The 24,728-nt window shown below is 40.0% G+C and overlaps 2 protein-coding genes across 2 annotated transcripts; both read left to right on the top strand.

The window, feature by feature from the left end:
- The first annotated feature begins 740 nt into the window (after positions 1-740).
- On the top strand, positions 741-7,979 carry LOC117398353 (zinc-binding protein A33-like). The gene is made up of 6 exons (XM_059016834.1): positions 741-1,829; positions 3,454-3,549; positions 3,649-3,879; positions 4,096-4,118; positions 4,204-4,322; positions 7,061-7,979. The coding sequence occupies exons 1-6, from the start codon at positions 1,425-1,427 to the stop codon at positions 7,612-7,614; spliced, it is 1,428 nt and encodes a 475-aa protein (XP_058872817.1). The 5' UTR covers positions 741-1,424; the 3' UTR covers positions 7,615-7,979.
- A 9,421-nt stretch (positions 7,980-17,400) lies between these two features.
- On the top strand, positions 17,401-24,712 carry LOC117398354 (zinc-binding protein A33-like). Its single transcript, XM_033997363.3, has 6 exons — positions 17,401-17,875; positions 21,524-21,619; positions 21,948-22,178; positions 22,509-22,531; positions 22,617-22,735; positions 23,496-24,712. The coding sequence occupies exons 1-6, from the start codon at positions 17,480-17,482 to the stop codon at positions 24,047-24,049; spliced, it is 1,419 nt and encodes a 472-aa protein (XP_033853254.3). The 5' UTR covers positions 17,401-17,479; the 3' UTR covers positions 24,050-24,712.
- The last annotated feature ends 16 nt before the right edge of the window (positions 24,713-24,728 follow it).

Genomic DNA, 24,728 nt, shown 5'->3' on the forward strand with positions numbered 1-24,728 from the left:
GGTGTGAGGCGTGGCAGTTATAGGTGGAGTTTCAGTAAACATAATTTCCTCCTGGGTTAACACTAGAAGCCTCGCAGCAGTCATTTTGGTGGTTTTTGGTTTTAAAATGTAATTTTCTCCACTCGTGTAACACATATGGGGCTGCGCGTTCATTATTATTATTTATTTCTTAGCAGATGCCCTTATCCAGGGCGACTTACAATTGTTACAACATATCACATTAGTTTTACATACAATTACTCATTTATACAGTCAGGTTTTTACTGGAGCAATCTAGGTAAAGTACCTTGCTCAAGGGTACAGCAGCAGTGTCCTCCACCGGGGATTGAACCCACGACCCTCTGGTCAAGAGTCCAGAGCCCTAACCACTACTCCACACTGCTGCCCCTGTTCATGTACCTTTCTGTCCTTATGTATTAAATATTCTCACAAAGCATGAAACGCGGGAGTGCAGAAATAAAGGAGATATATTACACATTAATGGCCACACAGAAAACAATTCTATTGTCTTTATACAGAACGGTGTACTTTATTATTTTTATTTACCAGTCTGCAATGTGTTTAGCTGTAATTAGATTGACAGTCTATTGTTTTTCAATCAGCCTTTTTAAAGGATGGCGTCTGCTTGCCAGGTGCACTTTTTTGGTAAGTCAATTAGTATTGGAACTAGTGAAAAAAAAAAAAGTCACAAAACTAGTCACAAAAGCAAAGTTTGTGGGGAATAATAGCCATTTTCTATACTTTTGAGGCATAAGCAATTAGGAAATAACACTTACTACCCAGGAACAAAAAAATAAATAATTGTTACACGGTGTTATTTGTGTGTGTTTAGTAATTTGCATTGCTCTTAAGCTTACATAGGGTGCAGTGCAAAATAATTGCCAGGCTGCAACACAATCTGAATTGTGCACAAGCAATTATTTGCACTGCGCCTATGCTTACATCTACCCTTAAATAATCCCACACATTCAAGAGACACAACCTATAATGTAATCACACCTTATGACAATGTGATGGTTGGTTAGCATGTCCTTGTTGCAATTTCTCTCCTCCACTGTCTCTCTATTTACAAAATACAATAATCTTTATTTTCAAAATTAGCACATTAAAGCTGAATATAAATGCAATACAATATTGCCACTTGTGGCATTGGGTATATCACACCTGAACAAGGAAGCTGTTTTTTTTTTTTTTTTGGTTAAACAGGTTTCATTTAGAAATACATTTGTAATTAAGTATGGATGTAGTTAAAAGGTATTGAGCTACTAAAATGTAGAACAAAAATGTAAATTCCAATAAAAGCAAAGTTGTTAAATTCTGCATCTGTAATAACAAATTAGAATGAAAGTGAAAGTAGGTTGAAGTTCTTCTCTGATTATAAGGAGCCATTACAGTTAGCAAGGCAGGGTGTGACTTGTACAGAAATGGCAGCAAACACTTCTGGTCTGGAAGAAGAGCTTTCCTGTGCTGTGTGCTGTGAGATTTTCAAGGATCCTGTAACTCTTCGTTGTAACCACAGCTTCTGTAAAGCATGTCTGGATCGCTACTGGCAAGATAAGAAAACTCGGGAATGTCCAGTGTGCAGGGGGAGGTCCTCAGGCCCTCAGCCGCCTGTGGATTTCAGGCTCAGGAATATTGTGGAGTCCTTTTTAAAAGAACACAGTCACAAACCTCCAGTGCCGACTGGAATGCTCTGCAGTTTGCATGATGAAAAACTGAAGCTGTTCTGTGTGGATGATAAAGAAGCTGTCTGTGTTGTTTGTCAAACTTCAGAGAAACATGAGAATCACAAGTTCCGGCCAGTTCAGGAAGCTGCAAGGGATTTTAAGGTTTGAAAGCAAGTTTTTATACATGCCAGACAGTCTAATGTATTTTTTTAAAAAATCATAATAATAAAACAGACTTTTTATACATGATTGGTATACAAATACAAACACATATATAAAATTGCGCTCTACAAGCGCATCCTAATGTATCCTGTCACAGGCCTGAATTCATTATTGACTGTCACCAAGCTGTAAAAGTAACCAGAAGTGGCAGGACAGCCCTTGAATAAACTCAACCCTTTCAACTTAAAATATGTTGAGTGTGACATACAGAGTTCAAAGATTTCAGTCGAACCATATCAAGTTCTAATATTGCAATTGAAACATCAATTAACAGAAAACAAATTATGCTGGATAAATCGCTGCAACCTGAAAAAAAGTTCTAACCACAAAGTCTAAAAACGTTTGTTACCTTAGCAACCTACTTCTACTAATTTCTGCTTTCACAATGACTGATTTCCTGTTGTTTACACTCTGAAGTTCTAGGAACTCATAAGTTATAGGAACTCATAAGTTATAGTTCACAGTACAAAGACACATTCTGATACAGTCTAATGTGTGTACATGGTCACATAAATATATTCCTACAACACCAATCTACAGAAAACAAAGTATGCTAGATACATCTTTGCAACCTAAAAAAAAACAAAGTGTTTATAACAACCATGGCAAGGCCCCTATATAATATTTTTAGTTGAATCAGTTCAATTTAAACAAGAAAAGATAATATGTTTAATTAATTTTTAAATGTTACCAAAATTCACCAAAAATGGTGTTATCCAGCGTATGAAGAGTGTCGCTTGTCCAAATCTGAAGAAACCTATTAAAGATAATCTTTAGCAACAGTTCAGTATCATACTGTAAGTTGAAGGTTATCACACTATTTTTTATACATATTTTTACAATGTATCGCCATTAAAACAACTTGTGAACACAAAACCTCAACAAAAGCTGAAGAGAAACACTCTGGCGTTGTGTGACAATTGTGTAGACGGAGGAAGTTTTGGTAAATGTACTGCGTCTGAATTAAAGAGAACACACAATTTATATTTACTAGGTGGACATTAAAAGACCACAAAACAATTGCTGAACAGAAGCAGAGGCATTAACCTGGTCCCCTTAACATCTTTACTTGCCCATTCTAACATGTTTGCAAGAAAAGTGCATGCATTCTACAATACAATTCTGTGCAAGAACTGGAGCAGATAAGAATAACCAAAAACATTTTTTGTTGCTCTTTAAAACAGATCTATTAACAGATCTAAAACAGATCTATTAAAAAAATGAGGGAGAAAATGACCTTGGAATTAAGCAATACATTAGACCCCAGTTGAAAATGTGTAGCTCACTGTTATCGAAATCAAGAGGGTAAACAATTGAAAATAAATCTTGTGCTCCTAGTCTGCAGTGAACTCTTACCTGTCAGTGATCCAAACTGGGATCTTCAGCCACTAAAAGCCAGGACCTCCAGCTGACCAGACTGGACACAGGATTCCCTGTTGGATTCCAGGACTGTCCGCTGGCAACCTCTGTGCTGAGGGGATTTCTCACACACTGCATTCATATTGGTACTAGCCAGGCATGTGTTAACTGTAATGTGCAACCTCTGGGTTTCATTGCATTTCAGGAAGAAATCAAGACTACAATGAAGCCCTTGCAGGACAAGCTGGAATCCTTTAATAAAGTTAAAAAAGAATGTGATAAAACAGCAAAGCACATCAAGGTAAGCTAACTAGATTACTGATTTAAAAAAAAAAATACAGAACATACATTTTCACTCAACACCCAAACCAACTCTAAAGTGTTCTTTTACTTGTTACAGAAACAAGCCCAGCAAACAGAGAGGCAGATAAAGGAGGAGTTTGAAAAACTTCACAAGTTTCTACGAGATGAAGAAAAGGCCAGGATAGCTGCACTGAGGGGGGAAGAGGAACAAAAGAAAAAACTCCTAGAAGACCAGTTGGAGAATATTACAAGAGAAATAGCAACCCTTTCAGATACAATCCGAGTGATGGAGCGGGAAATGAAAGCAGAAGAAGTCTCATTCCTTCAGGTAAAAAACTTATAAACACACAGTCACGTTGCTCTTGTGATCACTGAGAATCTAATGCTTGTGCTGCTCTTTCTGGTATACAATTAAATCATTTGTTTAGCTTTCATTGTAATACCAACTCTAGTGCTGTGCCACCAGGGATGCTTTCCTTCTGTTTATAAAAACACAAACGTCTTGAATTTAACTTTAATACTATTTTGTTTTTCATTGTTTCAGAACTACAATGATACAAAGAGAAGGTATGTAAGATCTTGCCTGTCTTCCTATTTTGTATGGTACTGAATGCAAACACAGAGCAGCACTAACTCCTGAATATGATTGCAGAGCCGAGTGCACACTGCAGGATCCAGAGTGTGTTTCAGGAGTGCTGATAGATGTAGCCAAGCACCTGGGCTCTCTGAAGTACAAAGTCTGGGAGAAGATGCTGGGAATTGTTCAATACAGTGAGTACTGTGGTGCAGTGTGGCAAAGTGGCTGATTGTGCACAGGTGCAGAAGTGATTCAGTGCGTGATGAAACAAACAAGGAGAGTTATAATCCAGTTGGAAAGGGATTTTTATTATATCCAGGTCCAGTGACCAAATAATAAGACCCTGGCAAAACACAACAATGTGTATTGCGAGGCGTAAATAACAATGGGTTGCAGTCCCAAATAATAAAGACAAATATATCTGCCCCACAATAATACTAACACGGTCACCAGTCCTGGGTGCGTGCAGTAGTGCTCGTGGTGGGTGATGCAGTTTATTAGTGACAATCATACAGTGCTGTTCCGGGTTAGTGCTGGCCCTTAGCGACAGCTCCGGATTTGTGTCTAGCCGTCTAGTAATATACAAAACAAGACAATTACAGACAAACAAAACACTCACAAATGTTTTTTTTTTTTTTTTTATCTCTCACGGGGTCTCTCACAGTCCTTATAGTTCAAAAGTTTAAACCAAACTAAAGAACAGATTTCAATTCTCCGTCCCCTTTTTTATGCTGTCACACATGACCCCTTGGTAAACGAGTGCAACCGCCTCTCCAATCTGCGGCTGCCACGTCGTTTCCCTTTCGGGCAATGCATTATTGCAACGGAATCCCGCCTTCATCCAGACTGGCCAACTTCCCAACCCTGGGAAAGAACTGTCAGACCAGCCTGTCCAAAGAGCTCTGATCTCGCTGCTTAGCGCCCTCACAGGTCGGGAGGGAGATTTACAACCAAGAATCATTGTATTTCTGTCACAGGCAGGCATCACAGAGGAGAGGGAGGAGGGGGGGAGGGGGTGGTACATATAACCATAATTGACAATGTGTGTATGCAGCAAGATACAGCTATCTACAATAAATAATAAATCACAATGAAATGTACAGGCAGCAACTGGCTGTGGATGAGATGGAAAGATTCTGGCTGTGGATCTCAAGCAGAATAGAAAGAAAGCAATGTTGATGTACGCGTAAGTAAGCTGGGCTGAGTTGAGTGGGGTATGGAGGGGGGTGATGCTGGGACACCAGAATCACTGTCAAGCCCTCTTGAAGTGTCGTGGGCTAGTTGATAAAACACTGAGGACGAAAGGTGCCCACTTGAAGACCCTAGAGATGTACCCTAGTTAGCTCAATCCAGACGGTTGCCATGCTGATGCGCTGGGTAGACCGCACTGTGGTTGATCCCCGGAGCCAGCATCGCAGCCGTTGTGTGTGCTGATGCGCTAGGGAGGCAAAATAAGCTGATCCCTGGAGCCAGCATTACACTTCAGCCATCAACACCAGGCAGAAGGATATCAACATCATCATATGGAAAGAAACGCAAATAGATGGAGATGCAGATGGATCACATTAGTTTACTGTAAAGCAATGTTTTATTTGGTGCTTATCTTGGCGAGTTCAAATCGGTATGAAGTTTTAACCCTTTGCAGTCCATTTATTAAGTGTGTGTCAGGCGTGTCAGGTCCAATTTATTTTCACACACGCAGTTAATTTTAGACGCGCTGTTTAAAAGTATTTTTTTTTCACAGTCAAGCGGGTTTAACCCTTTGCGGTCCATTGTCGGCGCACAGAGACTATCACGAACATTTGCAGAGCTTTTTTCAGATGTTATAGTAATAAAATAATGACTTGGATCGCATTATTGAGGAGTTTGGTGATAAAACGAGTGATCAGGAGATGATTGATCGGTATGTACGACTATTATTTTTATTATTATTTATTTCTTACATAGGTGAAAGCGATAGCGAACGAAAGGGTGGGGCGGGGCTGGAGATGCCTAGTGAGTGCTTTGTTGATATGCAGGGCCATTTAAACCAGTTTGACTGTGGAAAAAATACTTTTAAACAGCACGTCTAAAATTAACTGCGCGTGTGAAAATAAATTAGACCTGACGTGCCTGACGCACAATTAATAAATGGACTGCAAAGGGTTAAAAGGCCCTACATATCAACAAAGCACTCACTAGGCATCTCCAGCCTCGCCCCACCCTTTCGTTCGCTATCGCTTTCACATATGCTAAGAAATAAATAATAATAATAGTCGTACATACCGACCGATCATCTCCTGATCACTCGTTTTATCACCAAACTCCTCAATAATGCAATCCAAGTCATTATTTTATAACTATAACATCTCAAAAAAGCTCTGCAAATGTCCGTGATAGTCTCTGTGCGCTGATACAGTAACAGCCAGCTTGTTTCCTTATGACCGCCCATATGGGATGCCAGGGGCAGGTATGACTATTCATGCGATACGCCTTTTTATTTATTTATTTTTTTTATCGGCTTATCTCGGCTCCTGTCGCTCCCACTCGGCCAATGGAATGATTTTCTCGGCTTTTTCCGGAGAAAAAATGACTAGAAACCTGTTTTTTTGATGATGTCGGACAGGGTCCGACAATGGACCGCAAAGGGTTAACATCTACTCTCATGTAATGAAAATCTGCTGTATACTCTCTCAGCCAATCAGGGCAAGTTTTTTTTTTTTTACACACATTGGATAGATCTGGTTTAAACATGTTTAGAAGCTGCTTCTGTGATATTTTAACAGTCAAATTTCTGCTTTTAAAAATGATTTGATGTTGAATATTAATATTTGAAAATATGTATAATAATGCTAAATGGAATGCAATACCTGTCTCCTAATTTATTAAAATACTTTCAGGTGTACAGGTAAATGTTCTCATGTCTAATCATGTCTCTCATTTCCCCTCTCAGCTCCAGTGACTCTGGATCCCAACACAGCACACCCTGCTCTGATACTCTCTGATGATCTAACAAGTGTAAAACACAGTGATGATAGACAGCAGCTTCCTGACAACCCAGAGCGGTTTCATCCCTGTGTTAATATGTTGGGTTCTGAGGGATTCACTTCAGGGAAACACTGCTGGGAAGTTGAGGTGGGGAACAAAACTAACTGGACTCTAGGTGTGACAAAAGAGTCCAGCAAGAGGAAAGGGGGCATCAAGCTGAACCCAGAAGGAGGATACTGGGCTATAGCCCTGAGGGATGGGGATCGTTACAGTGCATATATCTCACCAGTGACACAACTCACTCTGGAGAATAAACCCAAGAAGATTAGAGTTCAGCTGGACTATGACGGGGGAGAGGTGGCATTCTTTGATGCCAGTGATATGAGACCTATCTACACTTTTAAAGAGAGATTTACTGAGAGAATGTTTCCATATTTCTCTCCTTACCTAAATAAAGATGGGAAAAACTCTGCGCCCCTTAAAATCTGCCCTGTGAAGACAGTTATAAAAGTGGACTAGTCTGATGTGTTCAGGGTAAACAACAACAACAATAATAATAATAATAATAATAATAATAATAATAATAATAATAATAATAATAATAATAATAATAATGAACCTGTGATCCTGTACACTGATGTGAGGCAGGGCCCTTAATGTATTTAGTGTGTGTGTGTTGGTGATTGAGTGCTAATTGGAGAGTGGCCACAGGTATAAAAGGAAGGAAAAATTTGTCTGATGGAGAGAGTAGGTGAGGGTGAGGGTGAGGGTGAGGGTGATGCCCAGCCTATTGTACTTATTGTTTTGTTTAACCTTATGTTGGCCCTTGTGTCTGTTTATTTGTTCGTGTGTTTATTTGTTTTTTTATTTGTTTAATAAATGTGTGCAACAGCACTTTAAACTGCAGCTTCTTGCCTCTGAGTCTCATTCCTTGACTGCAGTAAATACATCATCCCTGTTTACTACTCAACACCACCCTTGTGCAGGGATGTCAAGTCTCAAGGTTTACCCAATTTTGACAGTCTCATAGCCGTGCAATGGATTCTCACGTTTGTGCATAAGTTTGTTATTGTTTGCGAGACTGCAAAACCTTTCATACATGATACAGTGGTAAATCCAAATACAACTGTCCAAGCATATTATTTCATTTCATTCTATATTCCTGCAGCTGCTACGCAAACTCCCCCCTTACTCCAAAGATAGAATTGCCTTGTTGTCTCAAACTGATGGTTTGTCTGCGCGAGCCTTCTATGTTTCTGTACACAGCACGTCATTACTCGGGCAGAGTCGAAGGAGAGGCTGTCAGTCTGTCACTGTCTCGTTCACGCAGAAATTACCACAGAAATAAAAGAGAAATGGACATCAATGAGAATTTGATTATTAAAGTCGAAAAATATAATGTTTTTTTCTGATGACAGTGTCAGTGGTTATAAACACTATAAAAAGAAAGATGCCATATGGTAAGAAATAACAGAAAAATTGGAAATTGATGGTATGTCTATCTCTCTTTATTTCACCTTAATTTTCACCATATAGTGGTTTCATATTTCTATAAAATGATGCTTCTTTGTTTTAATAATGTTAAATGTCAATAATAATAATCACAGTCACACACTAACTGAAGATTTTATTAAAACTGAAAATAAATAAAAAAGTATACTAATTTTCTCAGTATTTACAAAGATATATGTGTAGATATATTCTTTTTGTATAATTTACATATTAAACCAGATCACATATAAATATTCACTGTTAAATGGCATTTTTTGGTGTTGTGTACCCTATTTTTTTTGTTTTATTTATTTTATTTCATCTCCACAAAAGCAGCAAAAGCAGACAGTATTTCCTTTTCATGACTAGCTACAGTTACCCCCTCACCTCCACACCCCCTCACCCCCACCCAAAAAAAAATCTAGTGGTCTAAGTTAAGGTCTTTCATCAATCCCAAGGTTTTTCAGCAGGGGTCTCACTGGCATGAACACTTAGGGGTTTACATGTCTGCTTGTGGATGAACTCAGATAGTGCTGGCTAACAGTCAACTCTGTATAGTAATTAATGTCAATGTTATAAATTGAATTAAGTTGTGATACCACATTGTTTGTGATATTATTTATTCAAATATATGTCTGAAGATAAGTTAATAATCAAGGCATTAAAAACATGATACAACCTTTAATTTTTCTTTTAGATTTCCAGTCTTTAATTTCCTTTAGAATCAGGTGAAGCCCATTTATCCTGCCACCACACTATAGATTCACTCCCTGTGCAGCAGGTATTAGGATTCCACCTGAAGCTTTAAACTTCTTTTGCTGCACACTGGACTGTAGGTGGAGTCAGCTGCTCACAGAGTTCTATCACAGAGCTCTAGAATAGAACCCTGTGTCACTGCTCAGCACCAGCATGCTTAGAGCTCTGGAAGCAAGACTGAATTCCGGAATGGACTATTAAGCCAGTGAAGGGAAGTGCATGCTTTTTAAAGCCTTGGTTATTACCCATTAATTATAAAATTACATGTGAACATTCCCACTCCTTCGCCTTCTCGGAAGCTATCTAGCAGTCAACATCTAAATTTTAATAAAAATGCTTCCTATAGCACATTTTTATTAGTTTACGATTTGTATAAAACCTATAGGGTGGCCACATTTCTATAAATTATTATAGATTTCTACAACTTACTATACAGTTTTAGTTTTCTATATAAAGTACACATCAAGTAGCCAGACTAATTAGAACAGTAAGCAGTGGCTGATTTTCTGGATAATTGACCCACACCCTGACAGTAACAAGGACACATTACAAGCCTGGACACTACAGCACCCAGCTTTGCCTGCTTTAAAAGGAACCTTTCTGACCTGCACAACACAAATTGATATGTAAAAAAAAACTTTGGCAGTGGTGCAGATAACAGAATTATTGATACATGACTCTGTACTGTCTTTCTATGACTATCTATAGGTTTGTATACATTTCTACACATTTCTAATGGGTTTTTTCTCAATATCTGTAGTTTTCTATCAGGTTTACGTGATAGCTTGAGCAAAGCGTGTATGCTAATTGCTGCTTGGGATTATGGGATTGTGACAGGATAGGTAGAGAGCAGGAAATACAGAAACCAGAGAATGGAGTGAAGCAGTACAGCAGCCACACCGTGTGGGTATCGAGGAGAGATTCCTTTCAGGGCGTTTAGTTCAAAACTAAACACTCAGAGCTGAATGGATTTCAATCCGGTCCCAGGCACAAACCCTAGTTGAATAGCTGAGTTTTATTCACCCTCTAAACTGAGGGTTCAATTGTGTCCACACCACAGCATGCTCTGGGGGAGCCAGAGGGTGACAGGTACATATCTTGAGCTGTGACTGACTACATGGGTCCTGTCCCTCGGCACAAGAAGCACTGGAAAGCTTAACTGCCTTGTGCATGTCCTTGAGACACATATGGATCACATTAGTTTAATGTAAAGCTACGTCTTAGTTGGTGCTTATCTTAGCGAGAGCCGAGTTCAAATCAGCATGAAGTTTTAACATCTACTCTCATGTAATGGAAATCATGATCCCCTGCAACCGCAAGGGGGCCAGGATAGCTTCCCGTAAGTCTACGGTGGTGAACTAGTCACCAGGCAGGACTTACTGGAGAATGTGAAGATGAATCAGCAGTTGAGGCGGCTGCCTAGGGCGACGGCCCTGGAATCGCCTCCTGGAATGCTGCTGCTTGGACTCGCCACATCCTGCATTCCCCTTACCTTGCGGGAGGGGCTGGTTGCTCGCTGCTGCTGTGGCCTGTAGGTGGTGCCTCAGGTCACCCAGCGGAGCCATGGGAACTAGAATCGTCCTGGTGATAGTCTGTGCCGGTGGAGTCTGCCTACGGTTCAACCTGCCCCGTACCGGAGAGAGGGGAGGGAGTAGCGCGGCCACTTGCCGGGACGCCTCGCGTTCTCGGAGTGATCGCTGCAGGATTTCCTCCACGGCTGGCCCAAAAGTTTGCCCCAGGGATATCGGCATGTCTGTGAGCCACTATAAGACTTGCCAAGCTCTGGCCCAGGGCATGCCCTTGAAGACTGGAAATCTGGAGCAGCGTGCCTGAGAGGAGGCGCAATTTGGTAGCCGTCGGCTCTGGGAGCAAGGCCTCTCACAGTATGCCATCCATGTAGGCCGTCTGTATATCCGCCATGTTTACCAGGCGGGTTACCTGTGCCTCTGCTGCATATGCCCTTCTCAGGTGTGTCTCTGTAAATTTGCATTGTGGGTTTGCACAGGGTATTTGGGCAATCCCCCCACTGGCGGAACCTAGACTACACTCTTTCTAGAGCAGCAGAACTGAACACAGTATTCTAGATGAGGTCTTACTAATGCATTGTAAAGTTTTAAATTCAACACTTTTCACTATATATTTGAGCATCTTGTTGGCCTTTTTAAGCTTCCCCACATTGTCTAGATGAAGACATTTCTGAGTAAACATAGATTCCTTCTTCAATTTCAGTATCTCCCATATGATATTTATGTGTCTGCCCAGTTCTAAATGCTGTCTAGATCATTTTGAATGACCTTTGCTGCTGCAACAGTGTTTGCCACTCCTCCTATTTTTGTGTTGTCTGCAAATTTAACAAGTTTGCTTTACTATGCCAGAATCTAAATCATTCATGTAGATTAGGAATAGCAGAAGACCTAATACTGATCCCTGTGGTACACCACTGGTTACCTCGCTCCATTTTGAGGTTTCTCCTCTAATCAGTACTTTCTGTTTTCTACATGTTAACTACTCCCTAATCCATGTGCATGCATTTCCTTGAATCCCTACTGCGTTCAGTTTGAGAATTAATCTTTTATGCAGGACTTTGTCAAAAGCTTTTTGGAAATCTAAATAAACCATGTCGTATGCTTTGCAATTATCCATTGTCAATGCTGCATCCTCAAAAAAATCAAGCAGGTTACTTAGACAAGATCTCCCTTTCCTAAAACCATGCTGACTGTCTCCCAGGATATTGTTACCATATAGGTAATTTTCCATTTTGGATCTTATTATAGTTTCCATAAGTTTACATATAATAGAAGTCAGGCTTATTGGTCTGCAGTTACCTGGTTCGGTTTTGTCTCCCTTTTTAGCCAAATCCAGGCATGTCACATGGAGCTACTTGATGTTTTAATATTTCGGTATGCAGATTTATATATTGAAATCGGAAATACATTACACTTAAAAAAGAATTGGAAAAAAAGTCAAAAATCCTATAGTATGCTATAATATACACTGGCAGTCAAAATGATGGTGTCACCAGCTATATTGTCACACGATATATTGTAACGACGAGGCAGATGAGCCTGGAGGGGGGGGGGGGGGGGTGCCACTTCTACGAACATTCGCAGAACATGCATAGCACCGGCAGGAAGCTCGACCTTCGGAAGGGGCTCCTTCGCTTGCAGGGGGGACCGGCATGTGACATGACCCAACCAGGGGAACCTGCTCACCTCCCAGGGCAGCCTGATGGGAGCCAGGACCACCTAGCCAGACAACTACAAATGAGTCCAGCTCTTGTGGGGGACCGACCAGGGGAGCCAGCTCACCCCTGGAACTCTTCCTGGAAATCAGCACTGAACCGGCAAAGATCAGCACGGTTCAGGACTGGCCGGCCCCCACTGACCAACAGCAGCTATGAGGGTTCCTGGGGCTCGCCTCATACTACCGTTGGTTCATGGCCAACTTCGCCAGTATCGCAGCCCCCCTGCACCAGCTGCTGTGCAAGGGAGAGCCATTCTGCAGGGAGCACTGACTCAGTCCCCAGTGCTCTCCCCCCTGATGTCAGCCTCCCGTTCATCTTGGACACCAACGCCAGTAACAAGGGGATCGGTGTGGTCCTCTCCCAGGCGGGGCCTGATGGAGAGAAGGTAGTGGCGTACTTCAGCCACTCTTTCAACAAGGCGGAGCGCCACTGCTGAGTCATCTTTTCAGGCTCCCATTCACCGTCCGGACTGACCGTGCTGCCCTGAAGTGGTTGCTGACATTCCAAGAGCCGGAGGGACAGGTGGTCTGCTGAATCGAGCAGCTCCAGTCCTTCCACTTCAACATCCAGCACAGGGCTGGAGCTCGCTACACCAACGCGGACACCCTGTCCCGCTGCCCCTGCACAGGGGAGGGCTGCAACCACTGTCTGAAGAGGGAGGTCCGGGAGCAGGAGCTGACCGCGGCTGAGCACGGGACGACGACTAGAACGGTTGTTGTCTGCAGGGAACTGGCCACGGTTGATGCAGCAGAGTGGAGGCGGCAGCAAGACCTGGACTCTGACCTACAATCGGTGCTGCAGTGGCTTGAGAGACAGCGGCGCCCCCCCTGGGAGGAGATTGAGCTGCAATCGGCAGCAACCAAGGGCTTGTGGTCACAATGGGCTGGCTTGGGCATCCGGGATGAGTGCTGCAACACCAGTGGCAGGAGTCAGCTGGCCAAGAGGTGAGGTGGCAGGTGGTGGTCCCCAGCTCGCTACAACAGGCGGTTCTGCGGGCTCATCATGGAACCCCCAGCACAGGGCACTTTGGGATAAGCAAGATCCTGCGCCTGGTTCAACAGGGGTTCTACTGGGGGCAATGCGGCCGGGACGTTGAGGACTACTGCCGGTGGTGCGACCAGTGCACGGCCAAGAAGGGACCCTTGAACCGATCACACGCCCCCCCCTCCAGCAGTTTCCAGTTGGCAGCCCCATGGAGAAAGTCGGGGTTGATATCCTGGGCCCCTTCCCCCACTCGGAGAAGGGAAACCATTTTGTCCTGGTTGCCGTGGACTATTTCACAAAATGGCCAGAGGCTTATTGTCTGCCGGACCAGGAGGCCAAGACCATGGCCTGAAGCTCTGCTGGAGGGGTTCTTATGTCGGTTCAGGGTCCCTCAGGAACTCCACTCAGACCAAGCTGCTGGCAGATATGTGCCACTGGTTGGGGATCCACAAGAGCGACGGCCTTAAGGAACGGTCCAACTGGACCCACGCAGTTTTGCTGACAATCACCACCAGCGTGACTGGGACACTCAGCCCACCAGCTGAGTGACTGGGACACTCAGCTGACCTTGGTTCTCCTGACCTGCTGCTCCACCATCCAGGAGTCCACCAACTGCACCCCAACGCGCCTGATGCTGGGACGAGAGCTCCTGTAGATGTAGATGTTTAACATGTAATCAAAGAAACTACAGAATGATATCACATATGTATGTCGGAAGGCAGCATAATAGTAGTACAGTATTTCATGTTGGATTTTAAAATGTCACATTTTTTAATTGTTGTCCGTTTTTCGTTAAGTATGGAAAATTACAAAGCAGTATGATTGTAATTCAACATGTTAACGTAATTCAGCAGGCTTTGTTCGACTATGAAGCACAATTGTTTAATTATATAGGGAGATGCAAAACTTTTTGCCATAACTACTGCTTGAAACTTTCTGTATGAAAAAAAAACATCACAATGCAAAAAACAGCATGCCCAAAATCACTGTCAGTCATGATGCTAGAGCAGATATGGAACGAAATGATTTAGTGAAAAGACTGAAACCTGTTCCATTTCCACATCGAACAAGCTGAACGTGTCCGAGTGTGTCCGCCTCACGAAATTACGCCTTAAGTAACGCATGGTAAAAATTCAGTTAAAAAAAAAAATTGCATACCTAATGTGTTTCATATTAACTAAATTGAACAATTAATCAAATTGATTAACCTTGTTACATAATTGTTTTATTAAAATGTTTGGATATACTGTTAGTTAATTGATAACTGTCTTGTTCATAGTCATCTTAAAATAATGTTGGAATATGTTTTGTTGGAAAATAAAAAATATGTTTTTGACCAATTTAGATTTTGCTACTGATGTATTTATTTTCAAAAGCCTGCTTTGGTTGTGCTGCTCTTTTTTTTTGGGGGGGGGGGGGGGGGGGTTGTCCACATTACAGTGTTGCACCTGGGCCCAGTAGATCCTTGAGCTGGCACTGCTGTCACATTTTCACGTGGTTGCAATATTCACCAAAACCTCAGATCCCTGCTCTCTGTGTTCCTATCAATGTACAGTACTGTCCAAACGAAACTGGTAGTGTGGACAGTACTGTACATGTATAGAGTGTCAGGGGACTCCTCATCCTGTACTATTGATATTCCACTGATATTGTGTTAAATATCTCTTGATTGTATATATCTTAGGGATTGGGTGCTGGATATCAAGAATACATGCTGCCTAGACTGGAAGCTATAATAAGTGCACCTTGCATTGTATCTGGCTGGAAGCTTGGGGTTAGTGAGATGCAGTGGTGTGCAGTCAGGACCTTCAAGGTATTCTCTGCTGACCAGACAGTGCCAAGTAAACCGTCAGTCAAATGACATTAAGTTGCTTCACTCACTTGCGTACAGTGTGCTTGCTTATACCATGAAACATACTTCTCTAATTATTATTTGTTCATTTGTCTGATGCCTTTATCCAAGATGACTTACAGGGTTTACTAGAGGTTTTTTAAGAGTCTAGGGGTTTCCTGAAGGGGATGTGATCAGCCAATAAGAGACCTGCATTTCCCCCGCATAAGTCTAAAACAACAACCAGACGCTAGAAAAAAACAGTTGGGGGTATTCTCCTTTTCAGTTGAAGGTCTTGAGTGAGTTTAACCAATAGGCGAGTCGAAGAATGTCCTTTTATTTTTTAGACAGGTGACCAATCAAGAGTGAGCAGAGGCGGGCCATAAATCTCCCAGGGTATTCTCTGCCTCACTTGAAGGGCGTGCTTTAGGAACCAATGGGAAAGTCAAAATCATTAGTGAGTGAATATTCCTTGGTTAGCACTGCAGTTAGGAGGATAGCTGGATTTGCACGATATTGCTTATAAATATACTTTGATAAATACAAATGCCTTTACAACATCTAATTATTTTGATTTTTATTTTACACTAAAATAAAAAAAGTGATAAAGCTGAGACATCATAGTCGATTTGGTTACAAATCCTTTTTCAAGGAGAAAGGTATCTGTGGCTTACAGGTAGCTGCCACTTTAAAAAAAGAGCGACGGGGGCGGGGGGGCTTTGCGACGACTCTGCTACCCCAGTCCATTTTGTCATGCCACGCCACTGGTGAGATGCTATTAGAGTCCTATCACTATAGTCCATCTAATGACTAGTTTAATAATAGTTCAATAACTGTAATTTGAAGTGTATACCTTTACCTTTGTCTTTATAAACTGAAAAGAAATACAGTTAAATACAGAAAATATTCTAGATATATGAGAATTTGTATTAACGTTACAACAAATAACGAAAGAAAAGGTGAACATGATATGACATGCTTCCTCAGCAATAAAAAGGTTGATTTTATTTCGTATTGTATGATTCATAAAATACAATTAAAATAGTTCATTGGAAACACTGATACACTTCAACTGTAATTTGACAATAATGAGTATTAATCTTTTGTTGAGTATATTCATTAGACCAAGACTCTCTCAGTGAAACATGTAAACTGCCTACAGTAGGACCTACATCTAAATGTGTTGAATAGACATTACATTATCTCACACATTCAACACAACTTATAATGTAATCACACCTCGTGTCAATGTGATGTTTGGTTAGCATAGTCCTGATTTAATGTCTCTGCTCCACTGTCTATATTTAAAAAACACACTGATTCTGAAATGTCTATAATAATAATAATAATTTATTTCTTAGCAGACGCCCTTATCCAGGGCGACTTACAAGATATCACATTATTTTTACATACAATTACCCATTTATACAGTTGGGTTTTTACTGGAGCAATCTAGGTAAAGTACCTTGCTCAAGGGTACAGCAGCAGTGTCCCCACCGGGGATTGAACCCATGACCCTCCGGTCAAGAGTCCAGAGCCCTAACCACTACTCCACTCTGCTGCCCTTTTTAAGCACATTAAGGCTGGGACCAAATCAAAATTTTGACAACCCGATAATTGCACTTAACAAAACTGTATTTAAAAGCGTTTTCTTTTTATGAGTAGAAGAAATGAGATACTTACAAAAAAAGAAAAAAAAAGAAAACGCTATTAAATACAGTTTTGTTAAGTCAAAATACATATGCAATACAATGTAGCCCCCTTGTGGCATTGGCTATATTACACCTGTACAACGAAACTGAAGTCTGTGGGTTTTTGTGTTTGTTTGTTTTTTTAATTAATTAATTTATTTTGATTAAACAGTTTGTATTTAGAAATACATTTGAAATTGAGCATGGATCTAGTTTAGAAAACGGAGCTACTAAAATTAATAACAACAATGTAAATTCCAATTTAAAAAGTTGTTAAATTCTGCATCTGTAATAACAAATTAGAATGAAAGTGAAAGTAGGTTTAAGTTCTTCTCTGATTATAAGGAGCCATTACAGTTAGCAAGGCAGGGTGTGACTTGTACAGAAATGGCAGCAAACACTTCTGGTCTGGAAGAAGAGCTTTCTTGTGCTGTGTGCTGTGAGATTTTCAAGGATCCTGTAACTCTTCGTTGTAACCACAGCTTCTGTAAAGCATGTCTGGATCGCTACTGGCAAGATGAGAAAACTCGGGAATGTCCAGTGTGCAGGGAGAGGTCCTCAGGCCCTCAGCCGCCTGTGGATTTCAGGCTCAGGAATATTGTGGAGTCCTTTTTAAAAGAACACAGTCACAAACCTACTGGAATGCTCTGCAGTTTGCATGATGAAAAATTGAAGCTGTTCTGCGTGGATGATGAAGAAGCTGTCTGTGTTGTTTGTCAAACTTCAGAGAAACATAGAAATCACAAGTTCCAGCCAGTCCCGGAAGCTGCAAGGGATTATAAGGTTTGAAAGCAACTTTTTTGTAATTTCTTTTTTAAATGTGATTGTTATACAAATACTATATATATATATATATATATATATATATATATATATATATATATATATATATATATATATGTGTGTGTGTCTCTCTCTCTCTCTATATATTTCTCTTTCTCTCTCTCTCTCTCTCTCTCTCTCTCTCTCTCTCACTACTATAAAATATATTCAGGGTTAGAGACTGCAGAGTGGATGTTATAGGGTTACTCAATGTGGAGCAACTATGCACGTCTCCCTTTTCACATTTACAGTGCCAGTGCAGTCAATTTTACACCTAAAAAGATGAAGAAATTGATCTGTGAAAAAACATGTTTAGTTGGAATAGAAAAAATGTTTATTTGCATGTTAATAATTACATGTAGTGAAGATTGGAACTAAGTTTTAGGCTCCCAATAACCCCTATAATTATAGTAGAAAATGCTGGAATAATTCAAAATAGCAGTTATGTTACATACACTTAATGTATTTTATAATGTTTAATAAATGTTAGGATTAGACAATTAATATTTAAAACTGGAGAACAAAGCTAGTTTGTCCACAAAATAGAAAAAGCCTGATATCAACACACTGCAGGACATCTCTCAAAATGGCACACTTATCTTTTGACACAGCAATCAGTCACAATACATTATAGCAAATGAATTCTTTCAGTTCTTTGAAATAAGACAAGTCCTCAAAATGACCACAATATAGATTACACACTACTAGAATACATCCAATTGAAGTAATATTATTGCTGCATGCTACCGTAAAACAAAGAGCATGCAACTGCAGGTCGCAATTAAAAAAAAAAAAAAAAAAAGCAAAAAAATCGGACAATATTCGCAGAACACTCGTGCCCTTTTTACTTACAATATAGTATCCCAAAGCGTTTTACAATAAAAACTATAAATACCAACATCACGGATTATAGAAATAACAAACGAGCAAACAGAATGCATAACATTTATAAAAAAGAAAGAAAAACAAAACAGACATTACAAATCGGTCAAAATAGCAGGTCACCAATAAAAAATAACGTGACAGAATCTATGCAATAAAATAAAGAACGGAAGGCTTTATATTATAGCTAGTAAAAACAGGTAGTAAACACTGATATGAAATTATATAACTTTCGCTTATTATAAGTAGGGGTCTACCTAAATTGCGATTTCGCAGAAATCATGAAATTGAGGGGTCACAGAGAAATTCACCTCTTAGGGGCCAATGCACACCGAACAAGTACGGAGAGGAAAAAAAGCAACCTCGTTTAAATGAACTACTGCACAACGCAAGGGACGCATCCCCCTCTGTAGAAAGACCATTTTATTCATTCGCCGTCCTGTTTGCATTGCACTTAAGCAAAAAACAAACAAACAAAAAACGTCCACATATAACATTTACTCTCTCTCTGAGGTATGACACAGGCCCGGTTTTTGTGTCATACCTCTGCTTTTCTGTGAGCTGTACTGTGCAGTAGGGGGTAGGACAAAGTCACAGCTGCAAAATAGTAGAAATGTACGACAAAGCAAAAAAAAAAAAAAAAAAGAAAAAAAAAGAAAAGTATATTTTGGTGATTGATCGTGTCAAGATATTTCCCAAAGAAACTGCACATGCAGATGGAGGTAATTGTTTTGCATATCTTAATGTGTCTGGAGAAAATACAATCTATTTAGCTTCGCTTCAGCCACCTCGCTTCAACCTGCTACTTACTTTTTCGTAGTTAGAATTTTAGACTCGAATAGCCACGTTTTCTTTGTTTTGACTCGGACTAATAAAATAAATTATTGGATGGGACAAATAACATGACAACGAACGTGCTGCATATATTGCCTTTATTAAAGTATGCCAGATGCCCTAGGGTAAACCATTTTTGAGGCTGTTTTGAAGCTGCTCGACAGTATTTGCTAAGACCTACATAATAATTCATACATAATTCATCAACATAATAACTGAGGGAATAATTTCACATGACAACAGCATGCCTGTGTTGAGGATTCCCAGTCCTTATTTACATACAAGATGTGTGTGCTGGTTTTAAGAAAATATGTCACGACAGTTTCACTTTCTTGTTATCCTTTTCTTAGAGTACAAACAGCACACATTTATATGCCTGCTGTTTACAATGGTCCACCTATCTGAAAATGATTAAAATGTATTTTATGCATGCCCACACAACATGGGATGTAGCCCTCCCAATCATTTGTTCTGTGTGATTATATCATGTCAGTCAAACCCCCACAGATATATACAGTATATATTAATCCAGGGCTGGCAATGGAATGTGAAACAAGCAATATGATTGGTTGAGCAAAATTCCAGCTGTCTGTATATTGGATGGATACTGACAGTTCGAGCCTTATCACACATTGTAAATCACTGTGCTGTTTCACAGAATTTACAGTACCAACAGCCATCTTGTTTACAGTTACAAAGTTACAGAAACTATAAATCTGAGTGACCAACTACCTGGAAATATGGATGTCTCTAAAGATACTGAACCACCAAAAAAAATCCCAAAAAGTAGTAAGTAGAGTTATGGGGTTAAATGAATTGGAAGTTAGCAAAACGGAGAAAAATACCAAAAACAAATTACAAAGTGGACAATTGCCGTCTTTCAGGATTGGCTAAAACAGAAACAAATTCAATTACATATCTCAACTGTGGAAAATGTACAGCTTAACAAAATACTAAGGGATTTATATGGAAATGTAAGAAATGACCAAGGAGAAGAATATACAAATTCAAACATTAGTCTCCGAGCTGGAATAAACCACTGTCAAAATGAAAACAAAACTGGGGAATCTGTTAATATACACACTCACCCGACATTTAATTTATTTTTATTCATCCCCTACCACGTTCTGCTGAAACAACAGCATCTTGCACTTAGAAAAAAAATGAATTCAGTGCCATCTGAACTTCACTTCCTGGTGGATCTTTTCAATGGCAATGTACAATTCAACACATATAAAAAATAATATTTAATTTTGTATGTTTCAATTCAATTCATTTACTCAGCTTAACTTTGGATAAAAAAAATCTAAACATGATTTCTGTTTTTTTTTTCAAATCCACTGTTTGACCTGGATTATAAATGCAATAAGGCCCTTTTTGGGGTTTGGAGGCACACATACAAGTTGCCATATTAATATTAATGCTATAGAAAAAAAAATATGTTTGATATTACCAAAATTTTACAAAAAAAATGGTGGTATCTTCTTCCCCTACATATAAGAGTATGAAGAGTATCGCTTGACCAAATCTGATTAAACCTATTAGGGATAATCTTTAGCAAAAGTTCGGTATCATGCTGTAAGTTGGAGGCATATGGATGCTGTCTGATCAACTGTCTATGTGTCACACTATTTTTACACATATCTCCTGTGTAGAACTGATAGTCTCAGCTCTATATAGAGAATCAAAGCCCAATCCGCAGTTAACTCTTACCTGTCAGTGATCCAAACTGGGATCTTCAGCCACTGAAAGCCAGGACCCCAGCTGACCAGACTAGACACAGGATTCCCTGTTGGATTCCAGGACTGTCTACTGTCAACCACAGTGCTGAGGGGATTTCTCACACACTGCATTCATATTGGTACTATTCAATAATGTTTCTTTTCATTTCAGGAAGAACTCAAGACTACAATGAAGCCCTTGCAGGACAAGCTGGAATCCTTTAATGAAGTTAAAAAAGAATGTGATAAAACAGCAAAGCACATCAAGGTAAGCTAATTAGGCTGTGTGGTCCAGTGGTTAAAGAGAAGGGCTTGTAACCAGAAGGTCCCCGGTTTAAATCTCACCTCAGCCACTGACTCATTGTGTGACCCTGAACAAGTTATTTAACCTCCTTGTGCTTTGTCTTTCGGGTGAGACGTAGTTGTAAGTGACTCTGCAGCTGATCACACACCCTAGTCTCTGTAAGTCGCCTTGGATAAATGCGTCTGCTAAATAAACAAATAATAATAACAAGATTACTCATTTAAAAAATACAGAACATACATTTTCACTCAACACCCAAACCAACTCTAAAGTGTTCTTTTACTTGTTACAGAAACAAGCCCAGCAAACAGAGAAGCAGATAAAGGAGGAGTTTGAAAAACTTCACAAGTTTCTACGAGATGAAGAAAAGGCCAGGATAGCTGCACTGAGGGGGGAAGAGGAACAAAAGAAAAAACTCCTAGAAGACCAGTTGGAGAATATTACAAGAGAAATAGCAACCCTTTCAGATACAATCCGAGTGATGGAGCGGGAAATGAAAGCAGAAGAAGTCTCGTTCCTTCAGGTAAAAAACTTATAAACACACAGTCACGTTGCTCTTGTGATCACTGAGAATCTAATGCTTGTGCTGCTCTTTCTGGTATACAAATAAAACAAGAAAAATGCCCCCTCAGTACAGTTCATTAATGCTGCTGAAGAAAATTAAAACAAGGGTAGCTGATATGTTTCTGTGACTCCACCTTCGCCACTTCAACGTATCTCATAAATCATTTGTTTAGCTTTCATTGTAATACCAACTCTAGTGCTGTGCCACCAGGGATGCTTTCCTTATGTTCATAAAAACACAAACGTCTTGAATTTAACTTTAATACTATTTTGTTTTTCATTGTTTCAGAACTACAAATATACAAAGAGAAGGTATGTAAGATCTTGCCTGTCTTCCTATTTTGTATGGTACTGAATGCAAACACAGAGCAGCACTAACTCCTGAATATGATTGCAGAGCCGAGTGCACACTGCAGGATCCAGAGTGTGTTTCAGGAGTGCTGATAGATGTAGCCAAGCACCTGGGCTCTCTGAAGTACAAAGTCTGGGAGAAGATGCTGGGAATTGTTCAATACAGTGAGTACTGTGGGGCAGGCATCACAGAGGAGAAGGGGTGGGGGGTGGGGTGTTACATATAACCACTATTGACAATGTGTGTATGCAACAAGATACAGCTATCTGCAATCAATGATACTATTCAGGGAAATGTACAGGACTTTAGCAAATACAGTTATTTCCATCAGAGAGATTACCTCTCAATTCAATATTAAAACACTTGAGCTATCCATATTCTTGAGGTGAGCTGGAAGAGCATTCCAAGACAGCAAAATACTTGCTGATGCCATGTTGGTCTGCATTGAAACTTCTTGTAAAGAAACCTGAGTTCAGCCCTTTGTCTTTAAAATGCTCCCAGATCTCTAAGAATGTTAGTGCTGAGCAGTGTCACAGTGTTCTGTTCTAGAGCTCTGTGATAGAACTCTGTGAGCAGCTACAATTCTCACTAACCAGAGTTTGAGCCAGAGTTATACTTAAACCATCCAGCTGGACATTTGTTCAGCATTTATATACTGTACTCCCTCACAGCAATGAGGGCAGGGTTTTTGCACACTGTAATTGGTTACAGGATTTAAACAGGATGACATGCTGTGTTTTTGTGATATTTTAACAGGTCAGTCTCTGGTTTTGAAAATGATTTGATGTTGAATATTAATATTTGAAATGATGCATAATAATGTAGCAAAAGAATATACAACTCATCTCTCCTATTTTATTAAAATGCTTTAGTGTACAGGTAGATATTCTCATTTCTAATCTGGTCTCTCGTTTTCCCCTGCAGCTCCACTTACTCTAGACCCCAACACAGCACACCCTGAACTGATACTGTCTGAGGATCTAACAAGTGTGAGACACAGTGATGATAGACAGCAGCTTCCTGACAACCCAGAGCGGTTTGGTTACTGTGTTTTTGTGGTGGGCTCTGAGGGATTCACTGCAGGGAAACACTGCTGGGAAGTTGAGGTGGGGAGCAAAACTAAATGGGATCTTGGTGTGACAAAAGAGTCCAGCAAGAGGAAAGGGGGCATCAGTCTGAACCCAGAAGAAGGATACTGGGCTATAGCCCTGAGGGATGGGGATCGGTACAGTGTCTGCACCTCAGAACCGTCACCACTTGCTCTGAAGAATAAACCAGAGAAGATCAGAGTTCTGCTGGACTTTGACAGGGGGGAGGTGGCATTCTTTGACGCCAGTGATATGAGACCTATCTACACTTTTAAAGAGAGATTTACTGAGAAAATGTTTCCATATTTCTCTCCTTGCTTAAATAAAGATGGGAAAAACCCTGCCCCCCTTAAAATCTGCCCTGTGAAGGCAGTTATAAAAGTAGACTAGCCCAATGTGTTCAGGATAAATAATTGTGATGTATAATACAACTACGACTGACAGGTCACACTTTTCTGGAACTCCTGCAGTTCAATTTAACAGTTGTTTAAACTTTTTATTTTCAAAATCATTTTACATTTTCTTTTTTTCTAAAGTAGTAGTGCATCGTTTGATTTAAAAATCTTTTGATTTAGTTCTTTTATTTTTATATAAAACACTGTTTTTGTCTTTTATCTTTCTCTCCCTGTAGTTGTGTTTGTAAACAAGTGCAGGAGAGATTTTATTTTTCTTTCTTTTTTAAAAACACTTTTCATTGAACTTTTAATTTTACCTTAAAGGTTTTATTTTTGTGTTTTTAAAAATATTATTTTTATATACACATCTGTTTTTGGTTTTGAGTTAAAAATCGATTTGTTTTTAAATCCCCCATCTCTGCTGTGTGCAGAGTGGGTGAAGGGCAGGCAGGGAGCACTGGCCATGTGCTCCTTTGTTTTGCCCTTTTATTTGATTTTGTTTGATTTTTTTATGTTTAAAACTGTCTTGTTTTAAACTTTGATTTATTTTGATTTCCTCTTTTAAGATGGAAAAAAGGGAAAACAAATTTTGTACCCCCAAAAATTGTGTGTTTGTGTATTATTATTATTTTTTTTTAATAAATTAAATAAAAATGTGTTTGGTGTGTCTGTTT

The sequence above is a fragment of the Acipenser ruthenus genome, chromosome 54 (genome assembly GCF_902713425.1).
Source record: "Acipenser ruthenus chromosome 54, fAciRut3.2 maternal haplotype, whole genome shotgun sequence".
NCBI lineage: Eukaryota > Metazoa > Chordata > Actinopteri > Acipenseriformes > Acipenseridae > Acipenser > Acipenser ruthenus.